Source organism: Geotrypetes seraphini, chromosome 11 (assembly GCF_902459505.1).
Source record: "Geotrypetes seraphini chromosome 11, aGeoSer1.1, whole genome shotgun sequence".
Classification (NCBI taxonomy): domain Eukaryota; kingdom Metazoa; phylum Chordata; class Amphibia; order Gymnophiona; family Dermophiidae; genus Geotrypetes; species Geotrypetes seraphini.
This window is the reverse complement of record NC_047094.1, coordinates 52,975,872-52,996,576: the sequence shown is the minus strand read 5'-3', so window position 1 is coordinate 52,996,576 and position 20,705 is coordinate 52,975,872. Positions and strand designations below refer to the sequence as shown.

General features: G+C 42.6%; 1 protein-coding gene across 11 annotated transcripts in view; it reads left to right on the top strand.

Moving 5' to 3' along the window:
* The window catches only part of LOC117369236 (ankyrin repeat and fibronectin type-III domain-containing protein 1-like), a 1,092,487-nt gene that overhangs the window by 1,026,368 nt on the left and 45,414 nt on the right, over window positions 1–20,705 (top strand). For all 11 annotated transcript variants that reach the window (XR_004541103.1, XM_033963493.1, XM_033963485.1 and 8 more), the window contains 3 exons: window positions 8,995–9,161; window positions 14,822–14,972; window positions 20,247–20,415. Coding sequence is in view for 10 of the 11 variants with exons in the window: in XM_033963493.1 (XP_033819384.1) it covers window positions 8,995–9,161; window positions 14,822–14,972; window positions 20,247–20,415 (487 nt within the window). In the remaining variant the exon portion in view is untranslated. The remainder of the gene's footprint in view (window positions 1–8,994; window positions 9,162–14,821; window positions 14,973–20,246; window positions 20,416–20,705) is intronic.

The following is a 20,705-nucleotide window of genomic DNA, read 5'->3' as shown; positions in this document are numbered from 1 at the left end:
TTTAAAGCGGGGCTGCACTTCGGGGAAGAGCGGCAGAGAGCAGGAGAGTTGGGGTGGCACTTTTCCCCACAGATGCAAAGGTTTAGCAGACAGAGAGGCAGGCTTGCTGCTTGAACACACAAGGCAGGCAGGGCGGCTGAGAGTAGGGTTTTTTCAGGGCTGCAGGGCTGGTATTTCAGGGCAGAGAGAGCAGGAAAGGAGTTTAATGGACATCTTTAGTAGTTAGTGCATGTTAATATGATTATTCATGCCAACGCGTTAGCATGTGATAATGTGCTTAGCGCCCTTTGCTGAATACTCCCCCTAGTTATTAATAATGGAGGTTAACAATGAAATAACACATCTTAACAGTCACCCACTTTAGTAACTTCCCCTGTAACACAGAAACCAGACTACTTTATCCAAGTTACTGGGAGAGAGGAAGATTGGAATGGGGTTTGATTTTCACCTCAGGAGTTTATTTTTTAGTCTTGTCAGGACTAAGAATGATAAGAAAGCCAAAAATCATGGCCCATCAGGGAATATTCTGACTGATATTTAGCTGATGGCAGTCAACGTCTGCTGCCAGTGCTAAAACCAGAAATTCAGTGTTGGGTCCTATGCGGGTTTCAGTTTTAAATTTCTGGTTTGTTTGGGGTTTGTTTTTTTAAGCTGACTAGTGAATGCCCAGGTAAATCTAGATTCAGAGTTAACCGACAATGGTCTGGTGCATAAAGATTGGCCAACCATTTCTATGGTCCTATGTGGTATAATGGTCCTATGTGGTATAATGGTTAAAACTATAGCCTTAGCACCCTGAGGTTCTAGGTTCAAATTAGAGAATGACACAGGGATAAATTTTTCCTCGTCCTCGTGGGAACTCGTTTTCCCGTCCCCGCAAGTTCTTTTCCTGTCCCTGCCCCATTCCTGTAAGCTCCATTCTCAACTGCACATATCTCAAACACTTCAAAATCATAAGTGTTCAAGGCTTGTGCGGTTAAGGCAGAGCTTACAGGAATGGGGCAGGGACAGCGACAAAACTCATGGGGAGGGACGGGAAAATTGAGTTCCTGCAGGGACAAATTTGTCCCCTTGTCATTCTCTACTTCAAAACCCATGCTTCTCTTTGTGACTCTGGACAAGTCATTTAATTCTTCTCTGCTCCAGGTGCATAAATAGACTGTGAACCTACCAGGACAGATAGAGAAAATGCTTGAAGTATCTGTATGTAAACCACTTTGAGCGTGGTTGTATAATTACTAGAAGATGGTATACAAGTCCAATCTATTTCCCTATTTATATGCTAACATGGCCGTTTAGCTCTGAATATTGGGAGCTAACTGGACTCCACCCATGAAATGCTCCCCAAATGCCGCTGGCACATCTGGCTTCCACTTTAGCACTAACTGGTCATTTTCAGCTCCACTAAATGCCACTTTAAATGACTAGATAGCCACATACAAATGGGTTAACTGGTTGGTGGCCCTTCCTGGCCAGTTAACTCACGTTGAATATTGACTGGACTGTTTTTATGGTCAAAAATATTCATTATTGCAACTAAAATTGTTCTAATAATATTTCAGGATATTCCGCATAAGGATATTCCATGAATCAGCTATACATTTTCTTCCAAGAATTACAGAATCAGCAAAATAAATATTGTTGGTTGTTTTACTTCAGTTAAGACAAATGCTTGAAAAAGCAAAGTAAAATCTTGAAAGCTCATTATCATTAATCCTACAGGTTATTTCAACATGAGGGTCAAAATAATACAAGTTTCATAATCTTGTTTTAAATGATCAACAATTTAATGTTGATATATGAATTAACAATGTTTATTTATATTTCAGAAGATATATAAGAGTTTATTATATATAATAGTGCAGAAAATAAGTTCAGGTCATGTTCATGAAACCACAATGTCTTGCTAATAGTTTAATTGATGGAACAAAAAACAGAAGTTGAATTATCTGGTGTTATTCTCAGCTACAACATTCTTCCATTGACTAAAAACATGTGAGAGAGTTGTCAACTAACAAAGTTCAAGAAGGGAGACTTTGCAAGAAAGAGTTTATAAGGGGACACCTAGTTAAAATGCTACTGTAGGTGAATATATGAATCCTATTTGATAAAGACAAGTTGGAACCTATAGTAATAATAATAATAACTTTATTTTTCTATACCGCCACAATCTTGCGACTTCTAGGCAGTTTACAATCAAGATAGCTGGACATTCAGCAAAATACAATAAGCAGATATTCAGAGGAAATACAATACAATAATCATGAGAGCTGGACATTCAATGAAATACAATAAACAGATATTCAGAGGAGATACAGTGAGCAGAGATTTTAAGAAAGCAAGAAAATAGAAATACAAATTGCTGAGCAAGAGTTTAAGATGTACATTTTGGTGGGTGATGTCCGAGAGGTCCTGTTAGGAATGGGCCGCATGTTTTAGAAAATAATAACGAATAATTAAGATAAGATAACAGTTTATAAGTATCACAGTGTCTTGAAATTCAAGTGGACTGAGGGGGGGGGGAAGGTTTGGGAGAGCGGGTCAATTGTTTAGGTATTTCACAAATAGGTACGTTTTTAGGCGCTTCCTGAATTCCCCGTAGGTAGTGGGCGAAAGCAGTTGATCTAGGTCTTTATTGTTTATCATTGATTTCAGTTTTGCTATACTGCTTTAGTTGCAATGCAAAACACTCCCCCACCCACCCACCCCCCACGTTAGACTTTTTTAGCACTGGCTGCAGTGGTAAAAGCTTCGACGCTCATAAAATTCCTATGAGCGTCAAAGCTAATACCATCGTGGCTGGCGATAAAAATGCCTAACACGACAGTCTGCCTGGTGGGCAAATATGAACGCATTGCTGCGGAAAGATCACATGCCATACGCAGATTTGATAGGGTGTGGGCACCCCTACTACTTCATACTCAGTCACCATATCAACTAAACACTTAATCTAGAGATCGGAATATACAATCATAACACTTCTATGGACATTACAGGGTACGACATAGTTCTGCTTGTTCCTACGCATATCTCTGCTGACCTAGACATCCAGGTGAACCTCTTTCTTCTCTCTTTCACATTCCAATTGGGTATATTTCATCATACTTTCTATACTTCATACCCAGTGTTTTCCTCTTTATCTTTTCTTTTTTTTTTCTTACTTTCTTTTATTTCTTTATGGAGTCACTTGATACTTATGTGTTCTAATATTCTTTTAACTACTCTTATATAACAAATGTTAATTGTTTTATTACTAATGGTATGTATGACATCTTGTGATTATGATCCCCTGTACTATGATGTTTAGCTTTCTTTTGTATAGTTCTGTTCATTTTGCTATAACTTCAATAAAAACTTATTGAACTTAAAAAAAAAAATGCCTAACACGGCTTCATTCAAGGGGGCCAAAGTGGTTTCCGTTTTACCATAAAAACAAAAGAATTTCAAAAATCAATGGGAAGGAAGCAGTCAAACAGGAGAAGGACACATTCAAGTGCTGAGGTAGAGATAACAGCTCTTTTTGTCCAAATGGATTACGCAACTAGCTAAGGTGGACAAATACATGTAGGCCCTGAGCAGCAGCGGTACAGGAGCTTCACGTCACCTGTTTTACTCAAATTTTATGCCAATCTGTTCCATGTCATAAGGTTCTCTTTTGAGTCACATAGACATCATCGGACCCCTGAGTGTTTTTCGAAACACGGAACGTGTTGGGTCCTGTCTTCTCATTTATGAGGACCACCAGTTGGATTGTCACTATTTTCTTATCCCTATAAAGTTTCTGTACTTTGTACATCGACTGTGCAGTTCTCCTTTTTGCTTCGGTTGATTGACTTTCACGGCAGATTTGTTGGGCTTTGTTTTTGTAACCTTCTTAAAGTAACTCCTTATTTACCTTTGAGGGGCAATGGGGCATTCTTAGCGGGACTGGACCCGGTGTCCCCTGGGGTGTGGAAATCGCGATCTAATCAATACATCTTTCAACTGGTCCACAAGTCAGGTTCCTTAAAAACGTTTGAGGAACTACAGCGTGATAATGGATGGAAACCCACTGACTGGCTTTCTTACCTCCAATTATCTTCTTACATGACCACATTGCCGAGAGTATCCCTCACTGATCGATGCATGGAGTCCCTCTCCGAAGCGCTGAGCTTATCGGCTCAGGCACATATCCCCTTGAGATTTCATCATCGCCACCTTCAGGAACAATTGGGGGAACCTGACTACGATTCAATTGCTTTACGATGGTCTCAGGATCTCCCTTGTGTGGTGACTGCAACTATGATTCGCAGGGGGACTTTTCGGACAGCCCGTGTGACCCATAATGTTCTATTGTTTGAACTTAATTACAAATTTTTACACAGGCTCTACAGATCCACTGCATATCAGTTTCGAGCTAAAATGTGTGCGACTGACCAATGTCTCAAATGTTCTCATTCGCCCTCTACATTGGGGCATCAGTTCTGGACCTGTACTCGGATTACTGCATTTTGGCATCAGCTTAATATACATATTCAAACTCTGTGGAATTACAACTTTGTCCTGGATCCGGTGATGCTATTTGCATTGGATCATGTTCCCTTGTCAGCTCCAAAGGGATTTCGCAGCTTTCTGTCAAGAGCGGTGTTACTGGAGAAGAAAGCAATTTTGCTGTGCTGGATTTCCACGGATTCCCCGACACTTTCCTGTTGGAGAACATTGATGATTCACCAAGCATCTATGGAGAGGCTTTGTTTTCCTTCCTTGGACTCTGCGCAGGGACGGTTATTTAGTCTGTGCTGGACACCTTTTTGGGAAACTTTAAGGCCAAGGGCACGTAGCCATTTATTGAATGTTTGAGTGTTTTTGCTGTGATAGCACTGGATTGGAATTTGTGTTTTTATGGTATAGCCAAGGGATTGGGAGTGGGAAGGGATGGGGGGGGGGAGGGGTAGACCTGATGCGGGGTGAAGTTGGGAAGTGTATTGGTACATGCTATCTTGTGTTGTACATCTTGCATTTTGGAATGTTTCACTTATTTGAAAAATTTAATAAAATACATTTTGGAAAAAAAAGTAACACCACAAAATGTGTTTTAAAGGAGTTCTAAATTTCATAGCAGAAAGTTTGGAGCATAAAGATAGGGGCAGCTCATTCCAAAAGAAGAAGGTGGTGTTTCTAGTAGACTTGCACAAACAAGAAAAAATCCAAGCAAACAAGCAGCAAAGCAAAAAACAAAACAAAAACTGCAGACTATGTACAGGATGCAGGCATTGTTTATTATACCGTCAATAAAATACAGTAAATCGACAACCTTATTACCAATCAAGGGACCCGACTGCGAGGCACATTCAGTTTGAGCATCGGACTCACACAGGCACTTGTTTGATACCTTTTTGTTGCGATTTGTTTCAATACCTTATCCACCATGGACCCCTGATGAAGGCGTGTTATCCGAAACACGGACCGTGTCGGGTCCCTTGGTTGGTAATAAGGTTGTAGATTTGCATTTCTAGTAGACTCCCAACTCGCATGAGAAGAACCAGGAAGGACTAATCTGTGATCATTTATTGAATGAAGAAACATTGGGGGACATAAGGAATGGTGAGAGACACTAAGGCCCTCTTTTACAAAGGTGCGCTAAGCGTTTTTTGCGCAGATTTAGCGTGCGCTAAATTAACACATGCGCTAACCGCTAACACGTCCATAGGATAACATGCACGTGTTAGCGTTTAGCGCGTGTTTAGCTAAAAAGCTTAGCAAACCTTTGTAAACGAGGGGGGGGTAAATAACCAGGGTTACGTTATGAAGTGCTCAATGGGACAGGCTTAGTATCTCAAATTTAATTGGAGCATTTACCTCACCGGCCCTCACTAAAATGCTCTACTACTGCTTAATAAAAGGGGGGCTAAGTTTAGTAAGACATTGTTAGGGGGGAAAGGAGAAGGATTTTCAATATGAAATGTTTACCCGAACTGTTTATTTTGTACTACTTGTTGCACAGATCATATGTTTAACTTTTGTGATTATGGGCTCCTTTTACAAAGGTGCGTTAGGGCCTTTTAATGCGCGGAATAGCACGCGCTAAAATGCCGCACATGCTAGCCGCTACCGCCTCCTCTTGAGCCTCGGGAAGCATGCGCTATAGCGCGCGCCAATCCAGTGCCCGCGCTAAAAACGCTAGCGCACCTTTGTAAAAGGAGCCCTATGTACTTTCCAAGTTTAATAAAAAGATTTAAACATGAGTTAGATTAGTATAAGGTGTAAACTCTCAAGGATAGGCAAAATCAGCACCATCCCACTGTGTATTTCGATATAGTATTAGGCAGAAATTCTAGTATTAGAGAGAAACTGCTCTGAGGAGAGTGTTACCACTAGTCACCATATAGCACTGCCAAGAGGAATTTCACAGTGCGAGAGCTAATCTGTGTGTACTATCACTGCAGGAGCATTTCTTTAGGGAATGTAGAAATAACAGTGGAAAGTAGACAAGACATCTAACATAGTTGAGTTTAAAAGCGATTTTCACAGATCCCTAGATGAGACATCCATAAATAATTATTAAACAGCTAGACTGACTTAAGAATTGCCATACTGGGACAGACGGAAGGTCCATCAAGCCCGGTATCCTGCTTCCAACAGTGGTCAACCCAGGTCCCAAGTACCTGGCAGAAACCCAAAGAGGAGCAACATTCCAGAGCTGAGATTGTGATGTCATAATGCCTCATTCCACCAGTGCCTAAGAGCCAACCTCATCAGTGATGTCACAATGGCTTGTTTCCAACAGTGGCCAACCCAGGTCCCAAGTACCTGACAAGATCCCAAGGAGTAAAACAGATTTTATGCTGCTTCTCCTAGGAATAAGCAGTGGATTCCCCCCAAGCCATCTCAATAATGGCCTATGAACTTTTTCTTTTAGGAAATTATCCAAACACTTTTTAAACCCTGCTAAAAAAAACTGATATCACCACATTCTCTGGCAACAAATTCCAAAGTTTAATTACGTGTTGTGTGAAGAAATATTTTCTCCGGTTTGTTTTAAATCTACTACTTCATTGCATCATTGCATGCCCCCTAGTATTTTTGGAAAGAGTAAACAAGAGATTTACATCTACCCTTTCCACTTTACTCGGACCTCTATCATATCACCCTTGTGCTGTCTCTTCTCCAAGCTGAAGAACCCTAGCCAATTTAGCCTTTCCTCATAGGGAAGTCATCCCAAAGCTTTTATCATTTTCATCCCGCTTCTCTGTAACTTTTCTAATTCTGCTATATCTTTTTTTGCGATACGGTGACCAGAATTGCACACAGCATTCGAGGTGTGGCCATATCATAGAGCGATACAAGAGCATTATAACATTTTCATCTTTGTTTTCCATTCCTTTCCAGATAATTCCTAATATTCTATTTGCTTTCTTAGCCGCCGCCACATATTGAGCTGAGGGTTTCAATGTATCCTCAAGAATGATGCCTAGATCCTTTTGGGGGCAGATACTCCTAACATGGAACCCTGTATCATGCAGCTATAGTTCAGGTTCCTCTTTCCCACATGTATAACATTGCACTTTCTCACATTAAACACCATTTTTATGCCCAGTCTCCCAGTCTCACAAGGTCCTCTTGCAATTTAACAACTTTGAACAAATTTGTATCATCAGCAAATTTATAATAGTTATTCCCAAGATTCCCCTTGACTAAATCATGTTGGCATTATCTCATTAATCCATGCTTATGTATAAGCTCTGTCATTTTGTTTTTTTATAACAGTTTCTACCATTTTGCCCTGTCATGTGTGGTATTGTAACAGCTGATTTTATACAAAACATTCTACTTTATCCCATGGGGTTTGTTTGCCTTGTTGTTTGGATTGCAACTGCTTCTCTTCCCAGCTTCATGCTTTTAATATACCTAAAAAAGATTTTAGTGTGTGTTTTTGCTTCCAGCACAATCTTCTTTTCAAGGTCTCTCTTTGCCTCCCTTATTAGAGCCTTGCATTTGACTTGCCATTCTTTGTACTGTTGGATCCTTCTTCCACTTTCTGAAGGATCCTCTTTTAACTCTAATAGCTTCCGTCACCTCACTCGTTAACCATGCCAGCTACCAATTGATCTTCCTTCCTCCTCTTTTAATATATGGAATATATCTAGGCTGGGATTCCAGGATGGTATTTTTGAATAACATCCATGCTAATGTAATTTTTTACCTTTGTAACTGCTCCTCTAAGTTTCTTTTTTTTTTTTTTTACTATTCTCCTCATGTTATCATAGTCTCCTTTTTTTAAAGTAAATGCTGTTGTATTGGATTTCCAGTGTGAACTTATTCCAGGGAGTATGTCAAATCTGAACATGTTATGATCACTATTATCAGCACCATTACATCCTGCGCCAATTCATGTGCTCCACTAAGAACTAGGTCTAGAATTGCTTGCCTCTTGTCAGCTCCTGAAACAGCTGCTCCATAAAGAAGTCCTTGACTTCATCAAGGAATTTTAGCTCCCTAGCATGTCCTGATGTTACATTTACCCAGTCAATATTGGGGTAGTTGAAATCATCCATTATTATTGTGTTACCCAGTTTGTTAGCCTCCCTAATTTCTGATAACATTTCAACATCTCATGACCAGGATGAACAGACAGATCCTTTTTCCCTTTACATGTGGAATTTCTACCCATAGGGATTCCAAGGTGTGTTTCTGCTCCTGTAGAATTTTCAGTCCATTCGATTCAAGACCCTCCTTAACATATTAATGCAACGCTATCACCTCAGAAAGCTACAACTCCTCTTTGGGAGGGGGCTGCAAGAAATGGATCTTATGCTTTGGGATCCGCTAGGTACTTCCTAGAGACCCCACTAGCCACTTTCAGAGAAAGAGTGCTTGTCTTAATGGACCTTTGGACCAAACCTACATTTCATACATTCATAACTACCAGTGAATAGAAATGGGAAGCCAAAAATAAGAAACTTGTTGCCACTATCTCCACTTGGGTTCTCACATAGGCGTGTTCTTTGTCCACAGGAAAAACTGTCTTACCACAGGAGGAGCAACCAGGCTTTGCCTCCAGGCCTTTACCTGGGTTACTTGAAGCTCTGCAGTGCTGTGGACCAGATTCGTGTGCTAGTGCCTGAAAAGCTACCCAATATCCTCTGTCATGTTAGGATCCGCGGTAATTCTAATATCTCAAGGTAGGCTGTGAAACAAAATAGGCTACATTGCAGAAGAATATATTAAATAACAGTTGCGAAATATCATGTGCTGTGTCTGGACAGAAACCTGTGTAGGTGCAGTTTTGTCTGTTTCTATGCCTTCTCTTGCAGTTCTATATATCCTCTGTACTGTGTATGCTTTCCTGAATTAGAAAGATGGTAGCAGGGAGGTAGAGAGATTATTGCATTCCATGTCCCCTGATGCATAGGTGACAGAGCACAGAATTCTGCCAGTGGTCAGTGTCCAGTCTCTACATACATGAGTCTAAAGCTGCAAATTAGTGCTGAGCTTCCCCCTAAATCTGTCTCAATTTCCACTCACTTTTTATGCTCCTACATTTAGAGATTAAGGCCCAGATTCTGTAACCGGAGCCGTTGTCGGTGGTTGCCTTAAAAGCGACCAAAGATCGAATGTCAATCATGCGAGTATCAATCATCTGAGTGCGCCAAGTACAGAATCATGCCTCCTGCAAAGGTATGCACTGAAAACGTAGGCCAGGGTTTAAAAGATGAATGATTTTGGGTGTCAGCAGCATGATCTTTAATTTCACCCTGCTTTCAATCAGGAGCCAGTGTGGGGTGTTTTCAATAGTGGGGTGGTACTCGTCTGTTTCTCTTTTCTCATCAGAAATCTAGCTGCTGCGTTTTGTACTATTCGGATTGGTCTGATCATGTATTTTGGAATGCCCATCAGGATTGCATTGCAGTAGTCAAAAATTGAGAGTACCAGAGATATTACTATGTTGGACATTGCTTGATGGGTTAGGTAGGGTTTTAGTCCTCTGGCCCAGTAGAGTTTGCCATAAGCATTTTTCACGATGTATTGGATGTGTATTGTCAAGTCCAGGTTTGGGTCTAGCCATTCTCCTAGGTTTCTCAATCCGTTCATGGATGATTTTATGATGTTGCCATTCAGAGTTAGTTGGTAACTTGTGCTGTTCCACCACCCACCCACCTCCAATTGGTTAAATAGAATTAGTTCCGTTTTTTTCCTTGTTGGCTACTAGTCTATTTGTTTGGAAGCAACAAAGATTTTCTCCAGGCCTGTCTTGATCTTCTGCTTGGTCTTCACATCCCGTTTCTTTAGTGTGATGACCAGTTGGACATCGCTTGCATAGGCATTCCCATCCTTGTTTTCTGATTAATTTCCCCAGTAGTTGGAGGAAGATGTTGAACAGCATGGGTGACAAGTCTGATCCCTGTGGTACTCCCATGTCTGCTTCTTCCCAGTTGCTTGTAGTCCCCTGCCATTCTACTGTCGTTGGTCTTTTGGATAGAAAGGATTCTATCCATGCCATGACTTTTCCATTGAGGCCTAATTCTCCACATCACATGTGTGTTGCACTAGGTTGAAGGCTGCTGAGAGGTCCAGGAACCCCAGGAGCAAGTCTTCTCCTTTAGCATGGTGATTGAGGACTGAGTCCTGTACTGGTACTAGTACTGTTTCAGTGCTCAGGTATCTTCTGAACCCTGATTGGGCCTGGTCTAGCTTTGATGAGTTTTCAAGGAAGTCTGATATTTGTTGGCAGGCTAGTTTTGTTAGTTTAGATATCCACAGTTGATTTGCTGCTAGTCTATAGTTGGAGAGATCTTCTAGGTCTTTTTCTGTTCTTTAGAACGGGCTTGATGTCTGAGAGTTTCCATTTAAGTGGGACCTCTCCGGTCTGTAATGATTTATTGATAAGGTCTGTGAGTTAGGTGAGCTTAAAGTTTTGCTTTCAGCCCTAGTAAATTTTCAGAGGCCAATTTAGGGGAATAACTCTCAAATTTAGGAGCATAATTCCTTTGATTATCAGGCACTGACCCCCAAATTCTGTATGTAGCGCAGTATGTCGCTTGCACAAATTGATGTGCACAACTTAGGGCTCCTTTTACTAAGCTGCGATAGTGTTTTTAGCGCACTCAGAATTTTAGCATGCGCTAAACCCAATGCTGGCGTTAGCGTCTAGCGCACGCAGCAATTTAGCGCGTGCTTAGCGCGCGCTAAAACCACTAGCGCAGCTTTGTAAAAGGAGCCCTTAATTGTTTAACAAGACCAATTGTGCCAATAATTGACAAGTAATACCTCATTATTGATGCTAATTAGATATTATGTGCACAGCTTGGTAGGTGCATTCTATAAAGTTCTAGTGAGCAAATCTCAAAAGGGAGTGTGGCCAGGGAAGGAGCACAGATTATGGGTGATCCTAAAAGTTAAGTGCACTGTTATAGAATATGCCCAATCCATGCACAACATAGGTGCAAGTATTTTGGCCTGGTTTTTCTTGGCCTAAGTGGGTACGCCTAAACGTAAGTGATATGTACAGCACTAAGCACGATTCTTTATATGGCCATGCTTTTTACAAAATCATGTTTAACATCTTTCTAGTTGGCACCAATTTTTGGTGCTATATGTATAGAATCAGGTCAATATTCAGCTATTAGCGCTAGCTTTATGTCCAGATATTCAGTGCTAAGTAATGTCCAAGCACTGGCATTGAATTTGCGGTTGTATGTGGCCAGCTAAAACTTATGTGATTAAGTACAATATTTAGTTCCTAATTGCATAAGATGAACGTCTTAAAACAGGACTTTGTTTTATGTGGTTACTGATGCAGTTAAGTGCTGAATATCAACATTTAATCTCATAAGTGTTGACTCCATAGGGCGCCAATATTGGCAGCCACCTAGAAGCTGCTGCCGATGGCGTGTTAATCATGTGATGGTGCCCTATAGAGAATTGATAGGAGCTGGAAATGGTGTCCTCCACGAAAGATAGGAGCTGGAAATATAGTCCAGGCCTATCTATGTTGTGAATCATTTTTATGTAGGCGCTTTAGGCCATTTAATACCACTTCTAAATTAGCTACGCCCATAGTGGCGTTCGGCAGCCTAAAGCACTTACTTAGGTGCGATTCTAACATGTATTATTTAGGAACCGGTAGGCTTTTTAACGGTGCAGCTTTTTGCCATTTTAAATAGCATTTGTTACTTAATATAGGTAGGGCGCCTTTCTACATTTCTAGAATTTCCTCCTTAGTACTCTAACTTTGTGGCACTAACAGGTTAAATGCTGTTGAATATTAGTAGATAGTCACACACAAGAAATTTAAGTGGCCAGGCCCATCACTGTTCTATTTGAACAAGTACCGTGTTTCCCCCAAAATAAGACACTGTCTTATATTAATTTTGGGCCCAAAAAAGGCACTAGGTCTTATTTTCGGGTTAGGTCTTTTTTTTTTTTTCATGTACAATGATCAACTTTCCCTTCCTCTCCTCCACCCCAATTCTTCCTATTTCCTTTTTCTCCCCCACATGTGCAGCATCTTTCCTCACCCTCACCCATCCCCTTGTGCAATATCTTTTTATCCCTCCCTCCCATCCCTTGTACAGCAGAACCCTTGCAGCTCCTATCCCTCCCTCCCATCCCCACCCGCACCTCCCCACTGACCTTTCCATGTCTCCCCTGCCAACCATGAGACCGAAATACCCGGGCATTCCTCTGCCATATCACTAATGATGTCATCAGCAACGCAGCACACGAATGCCTGGTTGAGAGAAGCGAAGGCCGCGAAGCAGCCTGTCTAGATTGCTGCCGACGTTGCATTTGTTACAAGGTATTTCGGTCTCGCGGTTGGCGGGGCTTATTTTGGGGGTAGGTCTTATTTTCGGAGAAACAAGATACTGGTGAAATTAGGAAACTATGGAGCCCTTTTACTGGAGTGCAATAAGTTTAATAGTTATTAAACTTTTACCAATTATTAACCAATTAGCACAGAATATCGCCCCCCAGTGCTAAAAAAAATTAATTTTATTTTTTAGCACATGGATAGTGCTTGCACATCCAAAAATGAACATGAGGTGCCTCAGCATAGGGTTACCAGATTTTTCTAAACATCCCCAAAAAGAGGGCACATGGCCCTACCCTGTTCTACCCACAGCCCTGCCCTTTTCCACCTCCCAAGCCCAGCCCCACATAAACCTTGTCTGCAGATGTCCTCCAGACGCAGCCCGAGCTCAATGGTTTTCAACACCCAGACAAACTGCCGGGTTTTGAAGACCCATCCGGACGCCTGGACAGTCCTCTAAAAAGAGGACATGTCTGGGTAGATCCAAACATCTGGTAACCCTACCTCAGCATGCCCCGCGGTAAGCCATGTTTTGCTGCAGTAAGCACGCATTAGTGTTTACTGCAGCTTTGTAAAAGGGCCCCTAATCTGCTTTTAAGCTTACATTGCCGGAATAGGAACATGTGAACCACAGAGATGCATCCGACAGAGAAGCTGCATCTCCAAAAATATTTTGGCCTTATCTATAAGTATTTTTCCAATTAGTATTTCTGTTTATGCATATATTTCCATCTAAAAATAACCCAAACAAGATTTTTAATTATGCCAGAAACATGGTGCTTAAGTTAACAGATATCATGCCTCATCTGTTTTATAGTTTCCAAAGAAAAGAAAGAACACTTATTATTCAATTACAGTTGGGAAAACTGAGCAGCAAGGAGATACATGTCATATAACATTACCCACGCAGTTGGCAAAGAGAAAAATCTGAGCTCCCGAGCTCTAGAAGTTGTTACAAAGAGTCTGATTATCATTTTTTTATAGTGTAGGATTCTGAGCAACTCAGTCTACCCACCCCCCCTATCTTTGAAGAGGGGTATTTTATAACGAGATGTTTCATGCGCAAGCCTCATTCTGCATGAATAAAAGGCCTCTTATAAAATTATCCCACAGGTTAAGTGCATAAAAGTAGGCATGATGACAAGAAAGGTATACACCTTTTAACATGATTCACATGTGACATGGTCAGAGGTGCAGTTTGGGAAGAGTGCAGGAGGGTCATGAATAACATGTGTAATTTATAAAATATGCACCTCCATTCATACTTCACCTGTGTATATTTATGTCTGCTCGAGGAGTACATTTTAGCAGCGACTTTGAGATTTTAGGGAGGCTATGTTATAAAGACACATAAGCATCTATGTGTCTTCAAAATAGCCTCAAAATATTTGAACTTCCAGCCTAGGCAATCTTTCATAAAATTTCCTCATAATCTAAGAGGTTCAACTCACGTAGACCTGCAGCCTAACTCCTAGAAAATATCAGTGGTATAGCTACGGGTGGGCCTGGGGGGCACAGGCCCATCCTGTCTTAGCTCAGGCTCATCCTGTTTAGTGGCCAGTTAGGTCCCCAGAACACTTGATTGGTGTCTGCCTTGTTCCTGTGTCTCCCTCTCCTGCACCGTCCAATCCAGCATTTGTCCCTTCTCTGTCTACTACTTGGCAACTCCCCCTCTCTCTGAACCACCACCCTCCTCGGGTGGTGCTACTTCAGGATCATCATTGACAGCAGCAGTGATTTCTATCACCTACCTGTGCTAGCCCCACATGCTTCCCTCTGTCATATACAGCCAGTGAAGAAACAGGAAATAATGTCAGTGTCTCCAGGATGCAGCAGAGAGAAGCCTATGGGGTTGGAGCAGGCAGGGGATGGGAACTGATGCTACCACTGGTGATAGTTCCGAGATAAAGTGACTGGGAGGGTGGGATTCAGAGAGTGGGGGAATTGGAGGAGCATTGTGCTGATCATATGTGTGTAAGTTAACATTAACAAAAACAATGGTTCATGACTGAAATCTTCACCTTTCTTCAGAGAGGAATGGGAGTGGCTGCAGAACCTGGCTAATACAGAGGATCCAATTCTTGCAGAACAACATTCTAGGAGTTGCCAGAACCTCTTGTTACAGGAACTCAGAGGAGCTGTTAAAGAACTGATGAACCTCATCAACATACCCCTTCAAGAGGTAAGAAGAAGTCATCTAATGTGGTGTTTTACTAAGGGCCGGATTCTGTATAGGACGCCTGGTCTCAGAAGCCACCTAAGTGGCTTTTGAGAATCGCACACAGGTGTCCCACTTAACACCACGATTCTCTAACCAGTATCCATGTCACAGGTACCAGTTAAAGAATCAGGTTGCCACTGAACTGATTATGGCAAGGGAATCTCCCTGCCATGATCAGTTTAGCAGCCACGACTGAGAACCTGTCCCCCCTCCCACAAAGACTACCAGCAGGATGGATGCCCAGGTCCCTCCTATTGGAACCCGCTGCCCCCAAATGTCCACGGCAGGAGGAGTGCCAAATTCCTCCTGCCACCCCCCCAGACATCCACCAGCAGGAGGGATGCCCAGTACCTTTTTTAATTGGCTGGCCTGAGGGATGCTTACTCCCTCCAGCTGGCAGGCCCACCTCCACTGAATGATGGGCCTTCCCCTCCCCAGTGCATCGTGAGATGCACCAGGGAGGAGCCTAAGGCTCTGATTGGCCCAGGCGCCTAAAACCAATCCCATATGAGGAGCCTTAGGCACCTGGGCCAACCGGAATCTTAGGCAGGAGGGATTGGAGTTTGCGGTAGAAGGGATTAGGCATCCCTCCTGCTGGCCAACTTTGCGGTGGGATGGATTCCCTGCTGCAACCACTAAACTGATCATGGCAGAGAGATTCCCTTGCCGTGATCAGTTCAGCGGCCACGTCTATTTGAAATGTAATTCTGGCTTAAATTTCAGGCACCTATCAAAGCCCTAGTAAGACACCTAGAACTGCCAAACTCGCCTAAGGCCACTTCTGGGTGAAACCATGTCCACGCCTAGCCTTGGGCAAGCTTAGGCAGCCCTACGTACCTCCCTAGTCTCGCAAAGACACCTACAATATAGGCAGCCTTCCTTGGGTGTTTTTAAAAAAAATATACATCCCGATTGGCTGATTAGACAGTGTTAGGATGCCTACAACCGGCACCAGCCTATAATCGGCACTCCGTTTATAGAATTTGCCCCTTAGGGCCAGATTCAGTAAATGATGTCCAAAATTAGGTGCCATTAAGATCTGCAATAAGTAGCAATTTTTTAAAAGGTCACTTAGCGCTAAGCAACCTTTATAGAACAGTGCTTAGCAACTTTGGGTGTGAGGACTTACGCCTGCTGAAACCTTGTATAAATTTTTGCAGCCAGCTGATGGCAGTTGAACATATAAATCTAAGTACCGTATTTTTTGCTCCATTAGATGCACTTTTTCCCCCCAAAAGTGGGTGGAAATTAGGGTGCATCTTATGAAGCAAATACTCAAAGTGCCCCCCCAGTTACCTATTTTTAGTGCGGCTGCCCTCCCTCGCTGGAAGCGGCACCCTCAGCTGGCTAGCAGGCGACAGCCAGACCCTAGCCCTTTTCCTCCTCCCCGCCGCCCCCCACGCATACTTTATTTTTTTTTTACTTTTGTTCACGGCAAGGCTGGCTGGCTGCCTGGTTCCCACAGCTTCCTGCCAGAACTGCTGGCTGACGCAGCTGCCTCCCGTTCTCTTGCGGCATAGTGGCACACCAGGTTGCCTGGCTGGTCCCTTACCACTTTCTACGAGAACTCAGTACTCACAGGAAGCGGCGCGGAACCAGGCAGGCAACCTGGTGCGCCGCTATGCTGTGAGAGAACGGAAGAGGAGGCATATTCTATGTTTCTAATTAAGTGCCAATTAACTCCAGTTAACACCCATATGTCTGAGACAAGATATGAGAATTGCTCCATGTAGAACCACAACCAAAAATGGCTACCGTGAGTTCCTTGGTCTCGCGACACTACAGTAGGGGTAGGAGCGCAGGAAGATCACTCCTGCCCCACTTCACCACTAGACCACCAGGCTTTAAAAAGTAAGTTGTGGAGAAGTCCAGGAGGTGGGAGGGAGGCATGGGTGGGTCAGAGTTGGCCCTAAGTAAGTTGTGGAGGGGTCCAGGAGGCAGAAGGGAGGTGGGGGCAGGTCAGAGACATCTCTAAGGTAGTTGTGGAGGCTTTAAAAAGTAAGTTGTGGAGAGGTCTGGGTGGTGGGAGGGAGGCAGAGGCGGGTCAGATTCAGCCCTAAGTAAGTTGTGGAGGAGCCAAGGAGGCAGAAGGGAGGTAGGGGCAGGTCAGAGTCGGCCCTAAGGTGGTTGTGGAGGCTTTAAAAAGTATGTTGTGGCAAAGTCCGTGAGGGGGTAAAAACCATGAATAATCGAAGTTGCACGTGCAGAACCCGCGAATATGGAGGGGGAAGTATATTAGTAAAATTTCATGGGAAGCATTTCCTGGCAGCCTTTCTACTTGGTATCTCATGAAAGGAGAGAGTAAGGATGTGCTACTTGTCTGTGTACTTTTAAAAATTGAGGTCCTTATTCTAGTAACGGCACTCTGTTAGGCGGTGGTAGGCGGCCTATTGCCACCTAACTTAATTGTTTTAATTGGTGATAAACATTGCGGTAATTGACTCAAAAACAGTCGTCGTTCTCCCGTCTAGGGAAGTGCTTTATGATGCCTAATGCCACTGTAGGCATGGCTAACGCTGGAAGTGGCGTTAGGCAATTCTCACGACAGGTAGGCACTGGAAATGTAGGCCTTTTAAACGCTGTCCTACATTTTTGTTGCCTACCTTTCAAGAAGCTGTGATTCTAGAAACGGTACTGTTGCATGATGGGCACGCGATCAGCGGCCGTTTCTTAGGCGACTACCAACAATGATGCTATTTATGGAATCCGGCCCTTAGTGTGGGTTAAATCATTTGAACACATGCAAAGCTGATTAGCACATGTTAGAAAGTTTTCATGTTTATTTTAAAAAGCATTTAATACCAGGAATCTCTGAACCAAACCCAAAATATGCCTGAGAATTGGTGGGGAAAGTCAAATAAACCCAAAATAAACTGAAAATGTTTGCCCTGTGCACGTTCATAAAAAAGATGTTTTAGAAACTTACTGACTAGAATTTGGTCTATGATTTAAAGGTTATGATTCAGTTTCCTGAACACAAGAAACACTGGGACTCATTTTCAAAGGAGAAAATGTCCAAAAAATAGTATGCAGTTGCATTTGGACGCTTTGTTCGTTAAAACATCCAAATTGCCATTCTCGAAACACATTTTCAGATGGATTTCTATGCTGTCCGTAGGAGACGTGATGGGGGCATGTTTTGTGTGGGATTAGGGTGGATTTATGATTTGCTGATTTTTCTGCAATAATGGACCATTGCAGAAAACATCTAGGGCAAAACTCAGATGTTTGAGGCTAGACTTTTTCAATAATAAATAAGTGCCAAAAGGGTGGCCAGACTGGCCATTGGAGGCATGGTCACCCTTACTCCCCCAGTGATCCTTTCCCACCCCCAAAGATGTGAATGAAACAGTCCACACCAGCCTGTACTGTATGACTGCTTCAGATGTTATCAATATATCAATTAGAGAATGACACGGTGACAAAATTCATCACCGTTCCCGTCCCCACGGATAACCGCGGGAAATAATCCCATGTCATTTTCTAGTGTCCATTTCAACCTCAGTCCTTCTACACCAGCATTCTTCAAAGCAAAGCTTACGGGTCAGTGGTTTGGCCATTCATACTCTGATTCTTATGTGAGCCAAGGATAATGAAGCCATTGTGACATCACTGATAGATTGTGAGCCCACCGGGACAGATAGGGAAAATGCTTGAGTACCTGATTATAAAACCCGCTTAGATAACCTTGATAGGCGGTATATAAAAACCTAATAAACTTGAAACTTGAATTGGCTCTTAGGCACTGGTGGAATGAGGCATTATGACATCACAATATCTGCTCTGGATTCCAGACTGTCATTCTGTAGTGTCTATCTCAACTTCAATCCTTCTACACCAGCATTCTTCAATGCAAAGCTTGCGGGTCAGTAGTTGTGCCCAATTATACTATGATTCTTCCCTCTCTCCTTAAAGAATGACATGAAGATGGTTTCCCGCAGTTATCCGCAGGGACGGGAACGGTGATGAATTTTGTCACGGTGTCATTCTCTAATATCAATCTCAATATGTATTATTGATATACCACTTATAGTCTAAGTGGTTTACATTCAGCTACCCACACATTTTTCTCTATCTGTCCTAGTGGGTTCACAATCTATCTAATATACCTGGGGCAATGGTCACTTACCCCAAAAAATCTCAGGAAGGACATACAAAATTCCTAAAACTAATGAATTATGCCCTATTGGAAACCATAGGAGGGACCTACCTAGACACTACCAGGTCTACCCACTGCACTCATACAGAGACCCGCTCATTCACTTAACACACAAACAACAAGAAAAAGGAAAAAAAGTGGAGAAAAAGCCTCAGTTCATCTTCATATGGCAAAAAACTCCACTTATAAACAACCATTAAGCAAGGTCCAAAATGTATCAGTTCACTCAGCAGTGAGAAACACTATAGTAGCCCTCGTAGGAGCCACCTCAAAAAAAATCTAGCACGCCAAATAACAAAACTTCAAAAAATGTGAGTAAAGCAAGCAGCACATATATGAGTCTCAAACACAGTCAATGGTAAGCAGGAAAAAACAAACAAACACTTAACTGTAGATGGTGTCCAGGCTGTCTTCCATGCATCCAAAAAGTGCAAGCCTGCCTGGCCCCGCAGCCACTCTTTCCCAGGGTCACAAGGAGCAGCATGGGATTTGAACCCACAACCTCAGGCTGTAGTTCTCACCACTGCACCACTCCCCAGTCCTATTAGAGCAGCAAGCAGGTGCCTGAAGTATCCTAGTGGTCAATGCAGTAGACTGCAGAGATGGGGATCCAGGCCCATATCCCACTCTAACTAGTACATGTATCATGGAAAGTGTGAGCCCACAAAATCCTACTGTACTGACATATAGGTGACAACTGCAAGCATAAGGGCTATTGAGGAAGTATACAATTGTGTACAGTAGGTTGTAGGTAAGTTTTGGAGGGCTCTGCATACAATGTAAAATGGTTATGGTGAGATGTATACCTGAGACCTTTTATATGACGTTCACTGTAGCGCCCTCTAGGGTGCCCCACTCCTCTGCTGGGATGTCTGTGTGGCCAGTCTACTAAGAATGCTGGTCCCTCCTATGTCCCAATGGCTGTTTTTTTGTGCATCTTTCATTTGTACGGGTTTCCTGTTTTGGTTTTGTGGACGTTTTCTGCAAAATGTCTAAACTCAAGATTTAGACATCATATCAAAAATGCCCCTCCATTTATAATCCATTTAATGAAATTTCATTTTTAAAACTCCCAGGCCAAAGATTTCCGTGTGTACAGCCAGGAGGTCCTTGACTTTGGGGGTCAGGTCTCCTTTCTTCTACTGCTGCCTCCCTCTGATGATGTCTGCACTGCTCCTGGCCAAAATAATCCTTATACACCTTGCTCTGGCTTCCTCATGCTGCCTCTCCAAATCTTTGAGCTGGGTAAGAATCTCACTTCAATCAGTTGGGCCTTCTTTACTGATATGGTTCACTTGGAGGGTAATTTTCTTACTGTCCTCTTTTATATAATGTCTACGGGTACATTTTATGTGCAGCTTTGTGTAGCATTCAAAGGGAAAGTTCTCGCTTTAGATACAACACACGTAGACTTTTACACCTGCTCTTTGTGTAGTGAGATTCTTCATAGCCTAATCATAACAATTTATTTTTATTTTATACCCTAGTATGCAATAAGTATAAAAACTTGCTTTAGTAAACAGGCCCCATAGTTT